General features: G+C 41.8%; 2 protein-coding genes across 5 annotated transcripts in view; one reads left to right on the top strand and one right to left on the bottom strand.

The window, feature by feature from the left end:
• Fam13c (family with sequence similarity 13 member C) overlaps positions 1 to 9164 on the top strand; it is a 113661-nt gene extending 104497 nt beyond the window's left edge. For 3 of the 4 annotated variants that reach the window (XM_008841444.3, XM_008841442.3, XM_029567526.1), the window contains 4 exons: positions 1686 to 1781; positions 3246 to 3442; positions 4651 to 4752; positions 7806 to 9164. In XM_008841444.3, the coding sequence (XP_008839666.1) occupies positions 1686 to 1781; positions 3246 to 3442; positions 4651 to 4752; positions 7806 to 7929 (519 nt within the window). In that variant the 3' untranslated portion in view covers positions 7930 to 9164. The remainder of the gene's footprint in view (positions 1 to 1685; positions 1782 to 3245; positions 3443 to 4650; positions 4753 to 7805) is intronic. The other variant, XM_008841443.3, reaches the window with a different exon arrangement.
• Positions 9163 to 22215, bottom strand: part of Phyhipl (phytanoyl-CoA 2-hydroxylase interacting protein like) — a 58392-nt gene continuing 45339 nt past the window's right edge. The window contains exons 3-5 of the mRNA XM_008841446.3: positions 20710 to 20884; positions 17130 to 17247; positions 9163 to 10410 (exon numbers count right to left, since the gene is read on the bottom strand). Of these exons, the coding sequence (XP_008839668.1) occupies positions 9876 to 10410; positions 17130 to 17247; positions 20710 to 20884 (828 nt within the window). The 3' untranslated portion in view covers positions 9163 to 9875. The remainder of the gene's footprint in view (positions 10411 to 17129; positions 17248 to 20709; positions 20885 to 22215) is intronic.

Genomic DNA, 22215 nt, shown 5'->3' with positions numbered 1-22215 from the left:
ACACTATACAACCTCACACACAAAAAAGTTCTATGTACAAAAATAAAGACACAGAGTGTGAGAGATTATAGCTGTGTGTGTGTGTGTGTGTGTGTGTGTGTGTGTGTGTGTGTGTGTGTGTACATTCACACATATATATGAAGATTGCTGAAAACGTGTTTTTTTAAACCTATACTAGTTGGTAGTAGATACAGGGCTGTGGTAGGTATTGTGCATGCGAAGAGATGTGTGGTATCATCTCAGTCCTCAATAAAATTTTAGTCTATTTGGGCAGGCAAGCCTAAAACAGAACAGGTCTAGACAGTGAAACAGAGCCCTTCAGAGGGAACATGGACCAGCGTGGCTGGCATCTGGGTGGTGTGGAGTGTCATGAGTGAAAACGGGCAGCCTCACACATGAACGAACCGTTTTCTCTCCCCCTGAGTCTCTGGAGGAGCTGGAAGGCAGAGCCAGTTACCATTCTTGGATGTGTGCACTTCCGTAAAGGACACCTGGGTGACTGACTGTGATGAGCTGTTGTCACCATACTTCCCACACCCTGGCCTTGTTGAGTACAAACCATTGGCTGAGAATGAAGAGAAGCTATGTGCAGTGGGTACATAGCAGGTTAATGCTTGGAACACAGTGCAGCTATGAGGGGGACAGTTTGGCCACATTGGAAAGATGTGGGTAAGCAGGCAAGACAGATACCTACTTAACTTTTTATACACTGTGTGTGTGCCCTCCTAACAGTGTGCGGGGTTAGGTCATGCAGCAAGATGCACTAGTTGTCATGGGCACGGGATGCTTAGTTGTCATGGGCACAGGACGCACTAGTGGTCATGGGCATGGGATGCACTAGTTGTCATGGGCACGGGATGCCTAGTTGGCATGGGCACGGGATGCTTAGTTGTCATGGGCACGGGATGCTTAGTTGTCATGGGCATGGGATGCTTAGTTGTCATGGGCACGGGATGCTTAGTTGTCATGGGGCACAGAATGCCTTAGCATACCCAGGTTAGGGAACTGTTTTAGTTGGAACTTTGGTGAGTCAATTGAAATACCTGTCTATCTTTGGAAGAGCCTAGAAGGAATCTGAAACTCTAACCTCTTTGTTGTATGGGTAGGAAACTGAGGGTTCAAAAGGTAAATGTTAGAAACTGAGAGTTCAAAAGGTAAATGTTTATCCCAGATAACTTAATTTACATGAGAGCTAACCAGTAAGGTAGTATACATTCCATGCACGTAACAGCGAAGTCCTGAACATGGTTGGAGTTTATGAATGTAATCACAAAAGTCCAAATAAAATAGATGTACAGAGAAAAAGCAATGTGTCTTGATGACTCATCTTTTAAAGAGGCCTAACAACATGCTTTTTACACTCCTCTACAAAGCCTTAAAGCCTATCTTTCCTGACTCAAGCCTATTCTTCAAGGAACTGTTCCTAGAAAGAAAAATGGGACATACAACACACAGTGTCTTATGATTTCTCTTTATCTAATACTGATGCATTACAGTATTATGATCCTTTAAGGCTCTAAAACATTGTTTTTGTCTGCTAAGAATATTGCCTTAGGGGATGGGGCTGAAGGCTGGACTGGTACGTACAGGTTCTGGGTTTAATCCTCAGCAGCACAGTGGGTGGGGGTGGGGGAGTGGGGGCTGTTGTCTGAGAAAGGAATAAAAATTCGTTTCATGTTTTCCAGGTAACTAAGCAGGATAAGAACCTCATAAAGCCTCTCTATGACCGGTACAGAATCATCAAGCAGATCTTGTCAGCACCGTCCCTTATTCCGACCATCGTAAGTAAAGATGGCCGGGCTGATGCAAACCTTGGCTGGCACCCTACATAGATGCTGTTCAGCACTGTGTTGTAGTATGCATGGGGGACGTTCCCGAGTGGCCTTCCTGGCTGTATGGACCGCTAACCCCACCAGCTCCTTTTTCGTAAAGTGGAAGTGTGGGCTTCCCCGGCCCATGCTTAGCAGTGGTGGGTAATGGAACTGCTTAGAACAGGATAGGCGGGCCTGGCATGCTTGAAGGCAGTCCTAGCACGTGCTCCACTTCCTCACCCCCCTTCTAAGGGAGGGAAAGAAACGGCGGGTTTCACTTTGGCACTGTCTAGTTTACAGCACAGCTAGACAAAAACAGAAGCTTTCTATTCTTTATGTATTGGTTAACAAAATTGACAATGCCGTCCTTGACGTAAACATTGCTTCAGTGCCATCCTGTCACACTGTACAAGATATAAGTAGATTTATTTCAATAGAAAATTAGTATTGAAATTGAGTTAGGTTACTTTTAATAACCTTTGAATGTAGAACTTGAAAAACACCACAAATCCTACTCCATCAATTTCAAAGCAGCTATTCACTCAAGATATCAAAGCAATAAATGTTAAACAAATATGAATTTATCTGAGTACATTTATATTTCTATATTTTTAATATTTATTATTTTTATTTTATGTGTATGAGCGTATTGCCTACATGTAGGTAAGGGCACCCGTGTCGTGCAATGCCCGCGGAGGACAGAAGAGGTTGTCGTATCCCCTGGAACTGGAGTTACGGACATTGTTAGCTGCCATGTGGGTGCTGGGATTCGAACCCGGGTCTTCTGCAAGAACAGTCAGTGTTCTTAACTGCTGAGCCATCTCTCCAGCCCCATATTTCTATATTTTTAAGAAAATTATATTTGTAGCCTAAAATGTTCTTTTTGAGGAAGCAGGATTTAAAGAGGGAGTGTGACTTTCAGATTTCAGGAAAATATTTTGGTTGATAGTTACTAGAACAGGTTAAGGAGTGACCATGCTATGCTTCGGCCTGCAAAGAACTCTTCAAACTTGTCACTAAACTGGTATTGCCTGGATTGATTGGCCTGCTCTGGGATCCAGCTGGGATGATTTCTGAATGATAAGGTGTCTATAGTCCATCTTATCCTTTCCCAAATGACTAGTGTGAAGCTGTCGTGCAGGTTCTCAGGGGAAGGGAGGACCCTTGGCGGTGCGGTTCAACCTGGGCCATATTCCAAACGTCTGTGCCTTCCTTGGCTCAGTAAATACAAGTGAGCATTGTGGCCAGCATGGTACCTCTGCGCATTGACTTCTGCAGGCTTTTGCTGAAACCAAGCAAAGGTTCTTGGTGGTTTCTACCCCGGCTCAGGAGGCACACGGGTCATCCACTGGGTTGCCTGTTTCTGTGGTTCTCTTCCTGAATCCGCACGAGGAACAGCACTTTGTGACTTTCTTTGCCTCTGCTTGTGACAAGCAGGAGGAAGAGGACTCTGATGAAGACTGTCCACAGAGAAGCCAACAGTCTTCCTTGCCAGATCCAGCATCTCGCCTTCCTGTTGGTGATCACCTTGCCTACTCTGAGACGGAGCCTGTGAGGGCCCTGCTACCAGAGGGAAAGAAAGAAGCCAAACAACCCGCTGTCTCCATGTCCAATTTACATGAAGCCACCGTGTGAGTGAACAGCCCCAGTGGACTCCTGTAACTCCTTCGGGCCTGGGTTCTCTAAGTATACAGAAAAAAACTCCAGATCTGTTACGATTCTAAGAAGTGCTCGTTGGAATATCTAGAAAACAAGGCTCTGGAGAGTCACAGCACTCAGTGAAGTCTGGAAGGTGCCATAGTTCGATTTACGTTAACCTCACTTCTCAGCTGGGTTCTGGCACTAATCTAATCCTTGGAAGTGGGCAAAGCAGAGCTGGTCCTTGAAATGCTGGACCCAAAGGAGTAGGATCCCGAGTGGGTCAGCAGTGGTCAGAGTCTCTGTCTTCTCGCCTCAGTCCGTCACATTTAGGAACAGTTTCTCCAGAGGGGGTTCACCTTGGCCACCAGTTAATGAGTGCGCAGTCTCCTAAGGTCTCAGTTAAGAGCGATTTGGATTTTCATTGATATTATCATTATTCAGTAGCTGGCATTCCTGTTGATCATCTGGCTTTTTGGTTTGTATTTTACAGCCCACATTGAAGGTCATTTTTAACATAAATTATATGGTCTGCGTATGCCCCAAATGGAAATGAGGCGGAAACAAGGATTTTAAGAGGTTTTTACTCTACTGAGGAAGTAGGAAACAACTTTTCCTTCCGTCTCTCCCTCCCCTTTTTGGGAGGTAGTTCTAAAGAAGTTATTCCTAAATTTGGGGCGGGGTGGCTTTTTGGAAGCCAACAGACTTGTCTTACAGAAAATGCTTACATGTAACGTCAGAGTTGAGCCTCTGAAAGCATAGACGGCTCTCGATAAAGTGAGTAGACTTTGCAGAGGACCTTCGGCCCTCCCCTGGGTCAGGTTCATTCCCAGGGGTTTTGTGTTCCTCACACTCAGGACAGAATGTTCTTTCCTCCCGTGTCTCTGGCCTTCACTCTGCCGTCTGTGTACTCCTTCAGTGCCCGCTCCCTCCCCTCGCCTCCTTGCATCACTGTCACCATCAGCATTTCTTACAGCCAGCTCAGTCCACTGGACTCATGTCTGCCCTTTCTCCTGCCCCATGACACTGTTATGACCCCTGTGCTGACGTGCTGCTCCTACAATGAGGCTCTGTGCCTGCCTCACTTAGAGGATTCTTTTATGAGCACCTTTTCATCATAATGTGCCTCTGCTGATCTAAATGCACTCATGACCTCCCGTTATGCCAGTGCTCAGTAATAAATACATTTTACCTAATACAGGCCTGTGCTTCTTGACCATCTCCGAGAAACTAGGGCCGACAAGAAGAGGCTGAGGAAAGCCCTACGGGAATTTGAAGAACAGTTTTTTAAACAAACAGGAAGGTAAGTGTGAGCCGAGAGGGCTTTTATGCTAATACTTCCTAGAGAACTATTGTTCTGAATGGACTGTAATATATTTGCAGGAATCCTGGTTGGGACTTAGGAACTGTCCAATGCAACATTCTGATAGTACAGTCATTAGGACTATCTTAACAGGAGACTGTAGCTGTCAAGGGTTACGCCAGTCTTTGAGAAATGAAGGGTGGACATTCATCCCAATGGCTTCTTAAAAATCTGATTTTTCACCTCATATAACATCACTGTTCTTAGTTCCATAAGCTATTCCCTACCTGTTCATATAAATGCTTTTATCTTCCCTGAAAACTAGCATCTATCCCTATTTGCTTTATTCCAGGGTTTGGTCAAGAGTTCACAGCTATTTTTGTCTCCCTTAAATGTTTAGTTGCACCGTGTATCTTCATCTATTTCCGTCTCAACGGAGCTGTTACACATTCACTAATATCCTGTAATTTTTAATATCACCAAGAGTCTGTAAGTAATCAGGTGATGAAGGTGTCTTTCTAGAAGACAAATCACTTAGCCACCCCGAATCTCTGTTTACACCTTTATAAGTTGAAATGGTTTGACTCCTGGGATGATTTGGGAAGCTAGTTCTGTGACATGGGACATTCGTCTTAAAAGAAAAAAAAAACCGCACGGGTTTGCCCAGCCTGCGGACTGTAGCCCACATTTGTACAAGGACAGGTATGAATGTGGTTCAGCATACACTTACAAGCCTATTTAAAAATGGAGGGGTTTTTATTTTTTATGCTTTTTAAAAACTCAATTGTGTGGCTTTCCAGCATGAACTTCATAGGTGATAATACTGTGTGGCAATGTCAGAAGGTTGGCCACGCCTGCAAGGGCATAACTTACCCAAAGTCAGAGAGTTACTGAGTGGCAGAGATGGGATTCTTATTCCATCTCAGCCCAAGGGCTGCTGTGAGGGAGAGGGTCTGTTTACTAAAAGTGCCTTGAAACATTCGAACTTAATCTACTCACCTCTCAGTCCTTGGAGGCTTTTCTAGTTCACTTTTCTAGGGCTGCTAATTAGGAATGGACTTTTTAAATGAGACTTTTTTGGATTTGGCAATAACAGTCTTGATCCATTTCGCTTTCCTCATGCAGTCTTCCTTTCCAGTTGATGGCTGAAGTCCCAGCTACCTTTATGTCAGTACTAACTTGTGTGAAATGCTACATTTCGGTGTTTCTCTTTTACCCACACTTTTTTCTTTTTTAGAATATTCATTAATTTTTCCTGAAAAATATTTATAATAGTGCCTCTGAATTGGGCTGCATTGTGCTTCAGGTATACATGTGACTCACATTGAAGTCCTTAAGTTAAAATCATTCAGTGGAATTCTTCAGTGAACTATTCAGGGACATGTTTTCAGTATTTTAAATCTAAACAGCCATTGCATGAGAAATTAGTTAATCATTTTTTAAAACACTTAAAACTTTTAAAAAAGTATTTTGTTACTTCTGTTTTAAGCGTATGAGTTACTGCATCCACCTGTGTTGTGTAATGCCCACGGAGGTCTGAAGAGGATGTTGGATCCCCTGAAACTAGAGTTATGGATGGTTGTTAGCTGCCATATGGGTGCTGGGAATTGCACCAGGTCCTCTGCAAGAGCAGGTCCTGCTGCAAGAGCAGCCAGTGCCCTTAACTGCTGAGCCATCTCTCCAGCCCCCTCACTTTTAAGACATGCATACAGTGTTCTGATAACTTTGAGTTCTCTGTAGAAATGTGCGTTTTTACCTGTTTGAACTCAGGAGTCTGTCTTAAAGTCCGAGAGGCTCCAGTGGGCTGCTAGCCCTGCCTAGTGGATCCAGCAATATTACTTGGCATGCCTTTTGACAACACAATGCTTTTTGTTCTGGCTGTTGTTGGTAATAGACTGTACATGTACAGCAATCTGTGCATCGGTGTAAGCATCAGTGGGAGAACACTGCTGCAAGTTACTCGTGAATGACTTCAGTACTGACTTCAGTCAAGGAATAGCTTATTCTGCTGTGCCTGCAACCCCTAAACCCACTCAAGATGGGCCTGTATTTGCTCTGTAGAGGGTACATGCCCTCTAGTGGTGATGCATTTCATCTAAATGAGAAAATGGTGATTTATTGAAGCTAAAATCAAACCGCGGAATAGCTAACAATAGACTGTAATCTTGTTTCCCTAGGACTTATTGCTACAGTTTACCATCTGTAAGGTAAAATAACCATGAAATTGGCTCCTAAAGACAGTTTAGGACACTGTAAATGTCCTTGTAACAGAATAAGAGCACACGGTAATCAGACTGCATATGGTCTACACATTGGTCTGTGTTCACTCTCAGAATCAGTGTGTAGAAGAAAGCTAGTGCAATTGGACAATTTATTCATTTTGAAAAGGTTTTATTACGTTTTTATTTTGTGCTTGTGGAGGTCAGAAGATAGCTTTGGGGAGTAGGTTCTTTCCTTCCAACCATGCGGTTCCCAGGGATCAAACTCAAGTCATCAGGCTTGGTGGCAAGTGCCTTTATCTGTTAAGTCATCTCACTGGCTCCAGTTTAGACTATCTAGACTCATGAATTATATCAGTCAAGGAGAAAGCTCAGTGATCCCACTGCACATTAACAGAAGCAGGGATTATAACTAAACAAAACCTAGAGATGTTTCATGCTTGTTAGGCCAGTTCTCCTTGTCACCATGAATTTATGAATTATTTGTGCAATCAGGATTCTGTAGAATCCTCGGGTTGCTGCCTTTAACAGTTTTCACTGTACAGGCTGACCGTTCAGCACCGCCATGGGACGGTGGCACTGGAGAGGAGCGAACGCGAGGCCTGCAGCTCCAACCTTCCTTTTTCCTCACATCCTTTCCCGTGCACCTTTATTGTATGTCTGAGCACAGGATCACCTATTTTCCAAGTCTCAGAGACCATGAGGAGTGTGTGAATGAGGGTGAAGGGGAGGCAAAGGCACAAGGCAGAGCTGAGCGGAAGCTGCAGCCCCGTGTTCCAGAAGGGTATGTAAGGGTCCGACTCATCCCTACTAGATTGAATTTTCTTTCTGCAGAAGTCCACAGAAGGAAGACAGGATGCCGATGGCCGACGAGTACTGTGAATACAAGCACGTGAAGGCCAAGCTGAGACTGCTGGAGGTCCTCATCAGCAAGCAGGACGTGGCCAAAACCATCTAGGCTCAGCTCACAGTCACCTCTGCCCAAGGCAGAGTCAAGTGTGTCCCCTCCACTGTTCCTGCCAAGTAGTTTTAATGTACTGAAGAAGGAAGCACTTTAGTGGCAGAATCAGCTGTTTTTAAGAGGGAAGAGTTAATTACATACAAGAAGGAATTTAGATGGGGAAAGATAACAGTAACCTTGTAGTTGGCCAGAATATATCCCAGCCTCCTCTATGCCAAGGTGAAAACCCACAGTCACTGTAATTGTTGCAAAAAGACAGCTAATATTTTGTCAGACCTAAACAGCACTAGCTCAGCCACCTGTTAGGGAAAGTTTATTTAGTGTCCAAAGATGTTTTTTTTTTGTTGGTGTGTGGAAAAGAGCACAATTTAAATAAATTGGTGAGAAAAGGAAAAATTCTGCTCTTTATATAGGAAGAAAAACAGCTAGTAAGAAAGTAATTTATTTGAAACTTCAAATTGGTTTTTAAGTGATACAACATCTACTACCTTTCCCTTTAAGTCTTTAGGTGTTCAGTACCCTAAAGTATACTAGAATGTGTCACTCCTAATTTTTTATTTCAATATAAAAAATAGTACATTATTTTATGTTATTTGAGATTTTACATTTCTGGTTACCAAAGTTCACTTGGATAGCATGTACTTTGTGAATTATCTTTGTCTATAACTGACAGATGTTTATACTAAAAATAAAATATTGAAATTTTAAAATAGGTATTTTGGATAGATGTGTCTGTAGTATAATAACTAATGTGACCATAGTGTTATTGCTAACTTTGTTTGCTCTAAGATTGTACAACTATTTTTCCATTGGGAGTATGCATTTTTCTTAATGTTCCAAGGTCTATACTTTGTAAAGTGAAAACCTCATGAGCTGTATTCATTCTGCACAAAGTGAAAGGCTTGGGAGTGTTTTGCCAAGACACACTGGAAAAGAAGTCAGATCTTTCATCTGCTTTACCAACTTTAGTGTATCTTGTTTAGTGTTACTCCATATGTTTAAGATACATTTATTGGTTTTGCTTTTCATAAAACCAGATGACAGGCAGATGTTCCTTCATACCCAGTCCTGTTTCTGTCTCCCTTCCTGTACTGTTCAGGGTGATGCTGAGGCGAAGCAGGCTTCCACATGCGTGGGCGGCAGGAGTGCCAGCTGCCAAGTGGATGCCTTCAGAAGCTGTTCTCCCTGTACTCACCTGGTGTTTTATACCTTTTATGGATCAGAATACTGTCCTTTATAACCGTCTAATTGAAGTCATCTACTTGTAACAGGATAGATACACAACCATTTGAGGTTTACAAATTACATCTTTGATAAGGGAAATGGTTTCGTGAGATGTATACAATTGCTATTAAAATGTAACTATATATTCTATATAACTGTAAATATTTTATACAACATACAAATAAAATATTTTTCTATTATATTTATTATGTTGAAACACAGTAGTTGTTTCCTGTTAGCTAATATAAATAACATAAATAACACTGTCAAACAACAAGTTGGAAGTGCTGACAATTCTAGGCTTTAAGTTTAACTCATGCTGCAATTACACCCTTTCATGCGGTTTGGAGTTATCCCAATATTTGTTCAGTAGATTAAAATGGATGCATATTTAAACACCATTATAAGCCATTATTTTGTACTTTGCTAAAGCAGTCTATATAACTGTCTTGTTAAGTTTTGCATAAAGGAAAAAAAAAAAAACCATTGCAGCATCTAGGCAAATAAAGTGTCAGAAAGACAACCTAGGACATTTCATCACTGAGAGTAAAGGGTGGGGTAGGAAACACTGACAAGGTCTGGATGAAATTTCAACAGTGGAGCTTGCTTTTGGTGGCAGCGGCATGTGCATGCTTCAGTGGACAACACCCAATGATGAAAGTGAACAACGGGGGCCGTGTTCCTAGGGGGACAGGGCAGGAGGACAGGAAGAGTGGGCGCTAGCGTCCAACACTGATGTTACAGGTTTTGCAGCTGGGATCTTTCTTTGCATTTGCAGTAGACAAACTCATGAGCTGATGACCAGTGATTTCTGCCACGGTGCCCAGAGAAAGATCCACGGGGTCAGTGTAAATGACTTCTAAAATGACATCCTGGGCATGGTGGTACACCAGCACCCCATCTTCTTCTGTACAGGTCAGAAACTTGTTATCCTTGGAATTGAGCTGAGGAAGGCGCTGCTTACAAAATTCATCTCCTGGTGAGCCCTCAGGGGCAAGGACAAGAATCACATAATGATAAGCAGTGTACATACAGTAGAAGTCCCCAAAGTATAAGTTAGTATTGGGGTTGAAGAGTTTTTCTGCTGCAATCTCAAACCTGTATCTTCCATAAGGTGAATCCTGGGGTGGCTTCCCAGTGTTGAATTCGGTGCTGCAGCTGAAGAAGATGCCCTCCAGTTTACCACTGATGGGTGAGCCGTGGCTGCCACTGTTATCCTTGACAGAAGGCTGCATAGCACTCCCGTGGTGTTCTCTGCCAGAGGAAGAAGATACCCGCGCTTAGCACAATTGTGATAAATTTACCGATTTATAAGTCTGAATACTCCCAAAGTCAACATCTACTGTTAAAGGCCTTAGTGGCCATCCTAGTACCAGATCAAGTGGAATAGATATTTTGAAATTACTTATCATAGTCTTGGACCTAAGATAAGGACAATTTGCTACAAATGTTGGAGATCTTTAAGAATAAAGTAAATTTCTCAGAAAAATGAATTGCACTTAGAAATCTTATAGGTAAAAGCACATCCATGTGTTAAGTCAGTTTCATAAGTGACTTTCTAAAAAGAAAACAGGAGTGAAAATATTAACTATGTAAACACTGGTAAGTGGAATTTCCTCAGAATGGGTATTGTCTCCCTGAGGAAGGCCCATCCTGTCTGGGGGCTCCAGAACTCTAGCTGCTGGTGCTACAGGCCCAGACACTTTCCACATTCCTTGTGAGGGGCCTGAGGAGGGTCTCCCTTCACATTGTGTGGTAAGCAGACAGTGGCTGCTACGTCACAACTCTTAGTGTCACCTGTACTTGCTTTGAGGTACCTTTGGACAGTCCTTTCCACAAGCCACAGTGCCAGGCTGTGGAGCCTGAGGACACTGTAGCATCGTCCAACTGCCTTCATGAACCATGGAAGCCTAAACCAGTGAAGCACTCATTGACACATGGACACTGGAAGATAATCGTGTCGTCTTATAGTCTATACCTTTTGGTTCCTATGAGCAAACACAACCCCTACCTAACTGAGATCCAGTATGCCATCTAAAGGAAAAATATTTTCTTAAACACTTCATACAATGATAAACATTACACCAGATGCACAGATATTCATATAAAGACCAGGAAGATGGAATTAGGATAACTCCAAAAGAAGGAATAATTCATAATGTATGAAGTACTTGAAAAACAATTCAAAATAATAATCCTAAGGAAACGAGAGAATCTAGATGAAAAAGTACAAGGAACGAACCCAGCATCTTTAATCCCAGCACTCGGGAGGCAGAGGCAGGCAGATCTCTGCGACTGAGACCAGCCTGGTCTATGCAGCAAGTTCCAGGCCAGCTGGGGCTACAGGGAGATCCTGTCTCAAACAAAACAAAACAACTCCAAGGAAATGAGAAAAACAGTTTGAGCACATGGGTGACATATTAGCCAAAAGAAACAAGCGCTCAGAGAGAACCACTCAGATCTTGGAGCTAAACATATCAGTTAATGAAATACATACAATGGAGGGCAGCCACGATAGACAGAATTCACAACAGAGTTCTGCCAAAGTACCCCAGGATAAACAGAATTCCTGAGCCTAAGAGGTCTTCTGAATTAACCCAGTCAACAAAGGAAAATAGGAAGAAGAAAGACTGCAAGAGAGACTTGTGAGAGACTGTGCCCCGATGCACTGTGGGAGTTTCTGGAGGTGAAGATAACAGAAAAGACAAAAAATGTCTCAGATGCTCAGAGAAAAACGGGTATTTAGACAAGCTCACAAGATACCACGTAGATTCAGTCACAATAGACTTTACAAGGCACATTATAGTCAACATGTCAGTTACAAGACAGCCCTAAAAACAGCAAGAGATGAGCATCTAGTCATATACCAGAGACTACCCATTAGACAACAAGAAAATTCTCATCAGAAGCCTTTGGGTCAGAGGAGAGTGGAACAGAATGTTTGAAATACTCAAATATAAGCCAAGAATATTATACCCATCAAAATGATCCTTCAAAACTGAAGGAGAGGCCAGCAAGATGGCTCCGTGGGCAAGGGCGCTTGCCACCAAGCTTGACAACCCAGGTTTGATCCCCTGACTTTCCTCATGCTTTAGGGCATTGTGGTTCTGGCAAGGCTGGGCTTTCTACACTGCTGCTGGGTGACCCTCCATTCCCTCCTATTCCTAAGACGAGCAAAGGCCTTCCCATCTTGGCATTTGCTTTAGTGTGCCTAAGTCTTAGGGGGACTGACCCTAGACCCTAGTTCATGTGAAGCAAGCACTCTACTACGGTTTTGCTAACACCTTCATCAACAGTGGTGTCACTGGCTTCTCTGCAGATGTTCTCAGGCACAACTTATTTTTCTTATGGGTCATTTCTTCAGTTTCTGCTCTACAGTGCCTGCTTAATTCCACCATTTGTTATCTTGGTGTTGATCTTTGATGATCTTTCCTTATCCAGGTTGTGAGTTTACTGATTCTTGGTATGATGAATTAATTTAACTGTATTCTAGAAATCTTCGGTATTCTGAGACACTGGGTGTAACTTTAACACTTCAGCAGGCCTCTTTTAATTACATCTAGATTCTCTATTAAGTCTCCAGTGACACAAGAAAGAAAGCCATGATGATAAGAAGGTGGAGTCTAAGTTCCCACTAGCCTCAGTTAACGCACTCTAGCTGGAACAGGTGGGTCTGCCATTACTGCTCTCCGTGTGGCCCTCACTAATACCAAGGTGTTGGTGAACTCAGGGCAGTGGTGCAGTCTAGGCAGATCAGCTAGACGTGGGGTTGGCAAGGATACCTTGTGACAGGTGTGACAGGGCATCCCTGACATTTGCTGGTAGGCATAAGGCTGCCATCCCCATAGTTTTGGGAGATCAGGATGGTTATTGTCCAAGGTTTCTGCACTTGAAGCAGGTTCTTTCCTGATTCGCTGGGTGAAAGGAGTGGGCTTTCTGTAGATCTCTGCCACTGGCATTTCTAGGTTACCAGTCCCTCTAGCATACATTCCAGCAAAGAAGAAGTAAAAGAAAACAGAAGGAACTTGGCTTGTTTTTTCCTTGAGTCTCAAGGTTTCTGACTTAGCTAAATTCTACTTTCCACTTCAGTCTTCTATTTTATATAAAACGTTCAGGGTTTTACGTGGTAGGAGGACTAGGGGAGGCGCCTATCTGTTTCCTTTGCCTCTTTTTGAAGTTTCCAACTTCGTCTTACTCTCATGGACAAACCCCAGATGTTTACAGACCTACATGAGCAGCTCTATGAAATAATAAAAGCAGGAAAAGGAGGAGACAAACAGAACCCAAGACCAGAGCGTGTCCTACTGTCAGTGCTCGAGCAGCAGCTATGGGTGCTCGGTCTTGCTCAGTCTGCATGCAGCATAAGCATTCCTACACAGCTCTATCAAGCTCAGGGGACTCGGAAATGGAATGTCAATTCAAAACAACCAGGCTAACTAGTGAACATGAACAAGGGTTAGGGAACAGGGGCTCTTCTCATTTTAGGTAAGGGCATGCTCACTTTAGAAGTCTTTTCTAGAGGAAGAGATCAAAATGAGTTCTTATGGATTGAGTCAGAACTTATGCAAGACTTTTCCATAGTTTTCTTAAATTTAAAACTTTAAATTTTTTTATCATTTATTTATTTTTTATGTGTATGTGTGTATTGCCTGCATGTAGGTCAGTGCACCCGTGTCGTGCAATGCCCGGGGAGGTCAGAAGAGGCTGTCGGATCCCCTGGGACTGGAGTTACAGATAGTTGTTAGCTGCCATGTGGGTGTTGGGATTCTAACCCCAGTCTTCTGCAAGAACAGTGTTCTTAACTGCTGAGCCATCTCTCCAGCCCCCATAGTTTTCTTAAATTTAAAAAAGCATTTTTTTTTTTTTTTGGTCTTTTTGAGACAGGGCCTCCCTGTAGCCCCAGCTGTCCTGGAACTCACTATGTAGACCAGGCTGGCCTCGAACTCACAGAGATCTGCCTGCCTCTGCCTCCTGAGTGCTGGGATTAAAGGCGTACGCCACCATGCCCGGCTTAAAAATTTTTTAAAAAATTATGTGTATGAGTGTTATGCCTGCGTGCATGTGAGTGCACCCCTGTCATGCAGTGCCTGTGGAGGACAGAAGAGGGTGTCAGATCCCTCAGAATTGGAGTTCAGACTGTTGTTAGCCTCCATGTGGGTGCTGAGAATTGAACCCAGGCATCTGCAAGAACAGCCAGTGCTCTTAACCACTGAGCCATCTCCAGTTCCCAACTTTTCCATAGTTTGTAGTGATCTGGAAAGATCTCAGGTAATTGAGAGATACTTTAGAGCCAATCAAGCATTCTGAAGATGACATTTTAAATGGATTATAATCAAAGAAATGTATCCTGATTAGAGTTTAGTAATTAAAAAGCAAATCAAGACCCACTGAAGTAAACGTCCTTACCAAAGTTCACTGTATCACAGACTGGAGTGGTTTTCTGTTTTTGTGGTCTTGGGGGATTGACCCTAGACCCTAAGTTCATGTGAAGCATGCACTCTACCACTCAGCTGCATCTCCAACTAAAAAAAAGTGTTTTGCTCTTTTAAAGATGTTTTTAGGGGCTGGAGAGATGGCTCGGTGATTAAGAGCACTGACTGCTCTTGCAGAGGACCCAGGTTCAATTCCCAGAACCCACATGGCGACTATGAACCGTCCTTAAGTCCAGTTCTGGGGGAATCTGCAGCCCTCTTCTGACTTGCGCAGCATTGCATGACATGGGTGCACTCACATACATGCAGGCAATACACTCATACACATAAAATAAAAACAATAAATAAAATATTTTAAAAAGATATTTTTTAAAAGCTGGAGAATTCTACCTGTGCCTTTGTGATTGTATTAAGATATACTGGGGTTTTACTGCTGTTATTTTTGAAATTCAAACAAAAGTAAATTTCCTTGTTAGTAAATGTATCTTTCATGCTGGTAGCTTGGAATTGAATCATGTAATGTGTAAAATGACTTTATCCATTTTCCAGTGTTCTTTAACTTTGTCTTTTTGGAAACATTTCTGAAAGCAAATTAAACAAATTTTACAGTGGAAAGCCTGCTCCATAGGAAAGATATAGAAAATCATAGAGAAATACTGTCCTCCAGTGGTCACATAAAGTAGTCACTGGCAACAAGCACAGAGCCCAAACCAAGCAGCAAAGCTGTAAAGAGGCAACGGCAATGGTGGGATTTTTGTGTGTTTTCTGTGGGTGGATTTCTTACAGAGGAAACAGCAATGGTGGGATTTTTGTGTGTTTTCTGTGGGTGGATTTCTTACAGAGGAAACAGCAATGGTGGGATTTTTGTGTGTTTTCTGTGGGTGGATTTCTTACAGAGGAAACAGCAATGGTGGGATTTTTGTGTGTTTTCAGATTTTATGTCTAAAAACATTTTTCTTGTTGAGTTTATCAGCCTTTCCCAACAGCAGGCAAGCACAGTAGTTTCCTATCCAATCTATGCTCTAAACTGGATGATGGTGCCCCTAGGCATTACAAAGACTGGAGTAAATACTAGCTAAGAGGATGGCAGACTGCAATCTGTATTTTGAAGATATTCAAGCAAAAGGCAGAAATGCTTTCTATCATTAAAACACAAAATATAGGCTACAACAAAGTATTTTGTTACTGTTCAGATATAAAATGTCCCCACAGGCTTATGTGTTTGAACACTCGGTCCCCAGCTGGTGACACTGACTGAAGAGGTCAGAGAACTCTCAGGAGGTAGGACCTAGCGGGAGGAAGTGGGTCACTGGTGGCGGGCCTTGAGGGATAATCCAACACTTGAGGTTCCAGTCTCTCTGTTCAGAGATGTGAGCAGGCTGCTTGATGCCCACTCCCCATAGAGCTCCCTGCCACCATGTCTTCCCCCATGAAGGACTGTATCCTCTTATACCAGAGTCAGAACCAGCAATGGGAAGTAACCTACTGCATGCTTCTAGAACACAGATGCTAAGCATACATTTTTCTCTATGATTCCTTTTCAGTTTCCAAAGCTTGGAGCTGATCTAAAGTTGGCACCATAATCTTGATTTAAGAAAAACTAAAGAAGCATGAAAGGAGAGATGAAAGACATAAAATTTCCATACTTTTTTCTCATATATAGGCCTGACAACTCAAAAATCCCATAGACTCTAAAGGGAGTAAGGCTTTTAATGAATTAAAAGTTTTGAGACACCATCTCATGCTGTAACCTAGCTTCGTGTGGACTCACTACATAGCCCAGACTGGCCTGGCGCTTATGGTGATCCTCCTGTCTCAGCCTCCAAATGCCAAGATTTTAAGTGTGAGCTACCACACCCAGTTTAAGTCTTTTGAAAATAGCAGATTATCAGGACTGCTATGTACAAGTCTTACAACCGCTATACCATTTGTCATTTCAAAAGCCTTTGTCTCTCTTTAAAAATGCATCGCTTATTTATCCTCTAGAAACTTTCTTCTATGAAAATGCTGTCAGTATTAAAGTAACTGTGAGACAGAGTCCCTTTAACTTCTTGACAAGTGACTTAACGATAAACACAGGCTGTCATAACTAGTCAAATCAATAGACTGGAAACCAACCAGAGGACACAGCCCTCAGAAATAATCAGTGCAATACACTATGAGATTTTCACACAGGCACAAGTCTGCAAACCATCCTGGTGTACTGGAATATTCTACAGAAGTCATCATCTTATCCTCTCACTTTTAATGTCCGCAAACAATCCATACAAGCAGAGAAAACTGGTGATCAGCACAGAGCAGAGCATGTCTGCATTACTGGAATTATATGACTATGAACATGAAACATTCATTAATCTATCATTTCATTTAGAAATGCAAAAACGTGCTCTAACTTTTTTTTCCATTTAATTTTTCTGGGAAATAACAGTCAATATAATTAGCTTTTTAAAGAGGAATACTGAACAACAATTTGACTGAAAGTGAGTTAAGGGCCTAGGAAATGACTCAAATTCAGTCAGATCAATGACCGCGCACTCTTACCTAATGGAGTCAAAATACTCTTTGTGCTGGTTACGATAAAAAACAGAAAACTTGAGCATACGTCCTGAAATCACTTCAGCCTTCTCCAAAAGCTGTGTTAGATGAACTTTTGAGTAATCTGAAATTTTTAAAAAAGTTCATTATTAAAACTACAGCACTAAAAGTACCCATCACAAACTTACAGAGATTATTAAAATTCATCTCTAAGGAATTCAACTTAATAAACAGGAAGTGACATTTTATAGAGAAACAGTCATTGTGTTTGTACAGTGTATTTTTTTATGAAGATATTTTTGGAACGGTTTGTTATTTCTAGAATATTCTTGTACTTTTTTTCTCTTTCAAATTAAAGATCCTGAACAAACTGCACGTTCAATAACTCTTTATAACCAACAGCATTCATCAGAACCATCAGCTGATAAATTGATAGAAGCAGCTCATTGATAGTGATAGCCAAGCAGGAAGGCAGAAATTATAATACCTGCTCAATCTAATGCCTCTAAATCTGAGGTTGACGAGATAAATATGGCCATTTTACTGATGCAGAAATTGAGACTTGTTAATGCTTAGCCATTCTTTCCACTGTCCACATAGCTGGCAATTTCAAGACTAGGTCTCTGGCTTTTAGTTGGTCTCCCGGTACAAGACTTGAAGCTCAGATACAACTCTCAAAGTAATTAGACACTTTTGACCAACTTTTGTTTAAAAACATTGTTTAAGAATTGTCGTCAAACTCTTGTATCAAAAAGCAAAGAAAAATTTTGGTATCTAAAGATTAGTACACCTGGGCATGGTGGCACATACCATTAATCCCAGGACATAGAGGCAGGTGGATCTCTGTGAGTTCGAGGCCAGACTAGTCTATAGAGGGTCTCCAGGGTAGCCAAGACATAGTGAGACAGAGTTTCCAAAAAAATTAAATTACAAAGTAAAGTTAAAGATTAGTGATATTTGGGCTGGAGAGGTGCTCAGCAGTTAAGAGCACTGACTGCTCTTGCAGAAGACCCAGGTTCAGTTCCCAGCACCCACATGGCAGCTAACAACTGTCTGTAACTCCAGTTCCAGGGAACTGACTCTCTCTTCTGACCTCCATGAGCACAGCACGACACGGGCACACCTACCTACATGCAGGCAATACACACGTGCACATAAAACAAATAATAATAAAAGTTTTTAAAGATTAGTCCTATTTTCCGAAGAGACAAAGCTAGTGGCTGAACCGAGTTAAAATGGCCGACAAAACTGACTTAGATCAAAGCATGTGATGTGTGAGCAGCACACAGAACTGGGGAGGGTTAAAGAAAACACATGGTTCTTTCATTTGAAGAACTGACATCTAAGGGCAGATGAATACAGACAGTAATGACATTTTTATGGTATTGAGTTTTATCTGTTATAAACTAGATTAGCCTATGGGATTCTATTCTACTTCCAATACCTTGCAAGTGCCTAGGTCCCAGTATTAAAATTCAATTTACACAAAGCAGATTTCTCAAAATTCAGTCAAGGTTATAAATAAAACTTAGATAAAATAGTCCCCAAGTTATTTGCTAAACTTAAACCACAGCTTTGAACGACAGTAACTATGAAAAGGCAGAGAGGTGAAGAACACTGGGATGTCTGCAGTCCACTTGTCACTCCCTGCATAACTCCTCACAAAGTTGTGAAACACAGGAAAATAAAAGAGCACCAGGAAGGCCATTCTAAACACTGAAGACAAGGTTTTCCTGCAGACACAGAAATAAAACACACTCCCGCAAGGCATGCATGTGTGCATGTATCTATCATAGATATTTTTGAACTGGAAATTCCAAAGGTCTTCTTTAAGCTGAAGAAGTCATAATATTTCAAACCTTTCCCTAATAATAAAGTAGGGTTCTCGCAGATAAATTAAAGCTCATTTGGGTGGACAAATACCAGGGCACTGTTTGGTGTAGTTATGTGGAAACCTGTGCACTGTTAGTATAATATAGATGTCTTTAGCTATTTCATTACTGATGACTGAACTCTGATAATTACACTTAATCTATCCTAAAACACATTTATTTATGTTTAACATCTCTGAAACTGTGTAACAATAAATGCAGTAAGAAAACATTGTCATCTTTTACTTGGCATTGCGTTTTCTTAATGATACGTTAAATGTGAATCTTATAATCCATGATATGACACAGAAATATAAAGAAAAGCAGTACCCGTGTGGCATTTTTACCTTGCTTGCGAATACTGAAATCTTTAGCAACCAAGGATGTTACAATTCTTAGCGACTTCTTTGTAGAATAAACAAAAAGGAACGAAGATGAAGCTAAATTACATAGACTCTTGGCCCTCAACATGCCCCTCGTTTTACAGTGAGTTTCAGGTTAAGAAACAACAGAAGACGTTGGGATAAGCAGCAGTTGGTCACATGCTGCATCTAGAAGAATGCAAGTGTGAGGGTACAGAGGAAAGGCTTGGTGGGCGGGGCGTCTCCGAAGGATGCCACAGCTTGGGAGAGTTCCTAAGCAACCTGCAAATAGATGAAGCAAACTCTTTTTTCCCTAGAAGCTTTTTCATGTTTAACAGTCTCCCTAAACTATTTTGTGTATGTGTGGGTACATGTACATGTATGTGAATGTTGTGTGGAAGCCAGAGGTCAACCTCAAGTGCCCATCCTCAGGTGCTATCCACCTTGTTTTGGGAGAGAGTCTCTCACTGGCTTAGAGCTCCAAGAAGCTAGGCTGCCTGGCCACCGAGCCCCAGGGATCTGCCTGTCTTTGGTCTCTGAGAGCTTGGATGACAAGAGTGCACCACCATGCCCAGCTGGTTCAGCATGGCCCTGGGGATCTAACTCAGGCCCTCATGCTTGCAAGGCAAACACCTGACCACTGAGCTCTCTCCAGTGTTCTCTACCAATTTTTAAACACAGTCGATACTAATCTACAAAAGGAAGGACGATGACAACAGTGTTCAAGGACATGCTCAGTAAATGTAGACAGACAAGGGGGGGTCAGTGAACAGCAATGCTGGAACATTCGAGTAGAGGGTTAGGATTCTCCGTCACAGGACAAGGGCCCCACATCCGATTTCCCCAGAGTGGGACTATTTAGGTTGTTTTTAAAGAAGTGAAGCTATTCACAAAGGACAGCAGTCTATAGGTAAATTTAAAAGTCCTTCCAGCACAGAGTGAAAATGGAATCATGTTTCAGCTAGACAATCACTGAGCCCTGCCCTGCTAAGTATAAGAAGGTGCTATTTTCCTGGTTCCTTCTGTCAGTATTTGTGAAAATGAATGAAGTTAAAGAAAAATATGAAAGTTCTCTTGTAGAACAAGTTCCAAGGATGTTATTTTCACACTGTATCAATTTTTATTTGCAAAGGTTTCACTTTGCAAAAAGGTAATTTGACTCTATCATCAAGTTTTCCTGCTGAGACCCTTAGCTCCCTCCAATCAGTACAGTGCTATGCATCTGTTACACAATGACACTGACAATACCAAACCACCAAAGCAATACTTATTTAACGTACAATTACACAAAGAAACTACCTCCCCAGGAACAGTTAAGATTGCTTCTCCTGTATTTGTACCCAGTTCCCTTACCTGCTGTACAGAACTCTATAATCTCACTCCATTCAGACACAACGTAATCGCCATCGACCTGCTTTGAGGCGGTCTGTACTGCTACCGTATATTCAGTTCTTGGGCTCAAAAACCAGTGTCCACGAACAGTCATTGGCAAGGGAACAGCTTTTGCAACCAATTTTGTTGGAACATCCTAAGAGGAAAAAAAGAATAGGAAGTTAAAGAAGGAAAAAAGAAGGGAGGGAAGGGAGGGAATGCTCTTTTAGAAGAAAGGAAGGAAGGAAGGAAGAAAGGAAGGGAGAGGGAGAGGGAAAGGAGGGAAGGGAGGGGAGGGAGGGAAGGGAAAGGAGGCTAAAGCTTAACTTTAACTGTAAACAGAGAGAGGAACTGAAAACTGACCAGCAACAGGTTTCCTAACAGTTACCATATTTAAACCTGTTACTTTCCATATGAAAATATAAAGGACCAAGTAGACCCAGAGGCGTGCTCGACATCCTACATTCCAAAGACAAAAATGGACTTGGATTTCAATTCCCATACTGCTTTTCTCTGTATGCTCTATGTTTCTCAAAATAGTATTTTAATTTGACATAACTTAAAAAAACAGATGTAAAAGAACCAAGATTCAATAGATTTAAAAATCCATTAAATAAAAAAAGTTTTTGCCCAATTTTTTTAAAAAAAATTTTTTTTTTTTTTTGGTCTTTTTGAGACAGGGTCTCCCTGTAGCCCCAGGTGCAGCTGGCCCGGACCTCACTATGCAGACCAGGCTGGCCTTGAACTCACAGAGATCAGCCTGCCTCTGCCTCCCAAGTGCTGAGATTAAAGGCATGTACCACCATCCCCAGCTATGACAATAATTTTATCAGAGTAGTTCATTATTAAATAATTTATATGTAAAAGGAGAGAACCTTTTAAAATAGATGAATCTTTACATATGAGGTAACTTATTTAAATGTGGCATCTATGTATTTGAGAAAAGTTTAGGTATTTTTAAGCAATGATTGATAAGGAAATAAATCTGTTGATTGAATACTCACTGCATTTCCAAAGTTGTAATATTCTATGTGTAATGTGAGGCCATACCTCGAAGCAGTCATCACTTAATGCTAAACACCCAAAGCGGTTACAAGGAGGCCGGTGTGAGCACAGAGAATATCCAGTCAGAGTGGAATCTGGTAACAATGCTCGCTAACCCCGTTCTTTCCTTCGCACCTCTCTGGCTTATGTAAATTCCTCACTTGTATTCAGCTTGTATAAGTGCACATAACAACAGAAGACAAGATTTCCAGATAATGAGAGGATTCTTTGAAACTTCCCAAGTTCAAGTTTAGTAGTGCCATCCTTTTAGAAAAGCAGGTATTGTTTCATCACTAGAAACAATGAAGCATAAGGAAGAACACTTAAGCCAAGTGAAGGCCATACCCAATAGCTGCATCTGAGGGAGATTTGATCATGATGAGGATATGACAAGGGAACAGGTGAACAGTTCAGGTGTTACATATCTAAAGTATTTAAGGTTAG

This window comes from Nannospalax galili, unplaced genomic scaffold, assembly GCF_000622305.1.
Source record: "Nannospalax galili isolate Female #2095 unplaced genomic scaffold, S.galili_v1.0 scaffold1141, whole genome shotgun sequence".
NCBI lineage: Eukaryota > Metazoa > Chordata > Mammalia > Rodentia > Spalacidae > Nannospalax > Nannospalax galili.
Note: the sequence above shows the minus strand (reverse complement) of the source record. Positions and strands in the feature narration are given on the sequence as shown.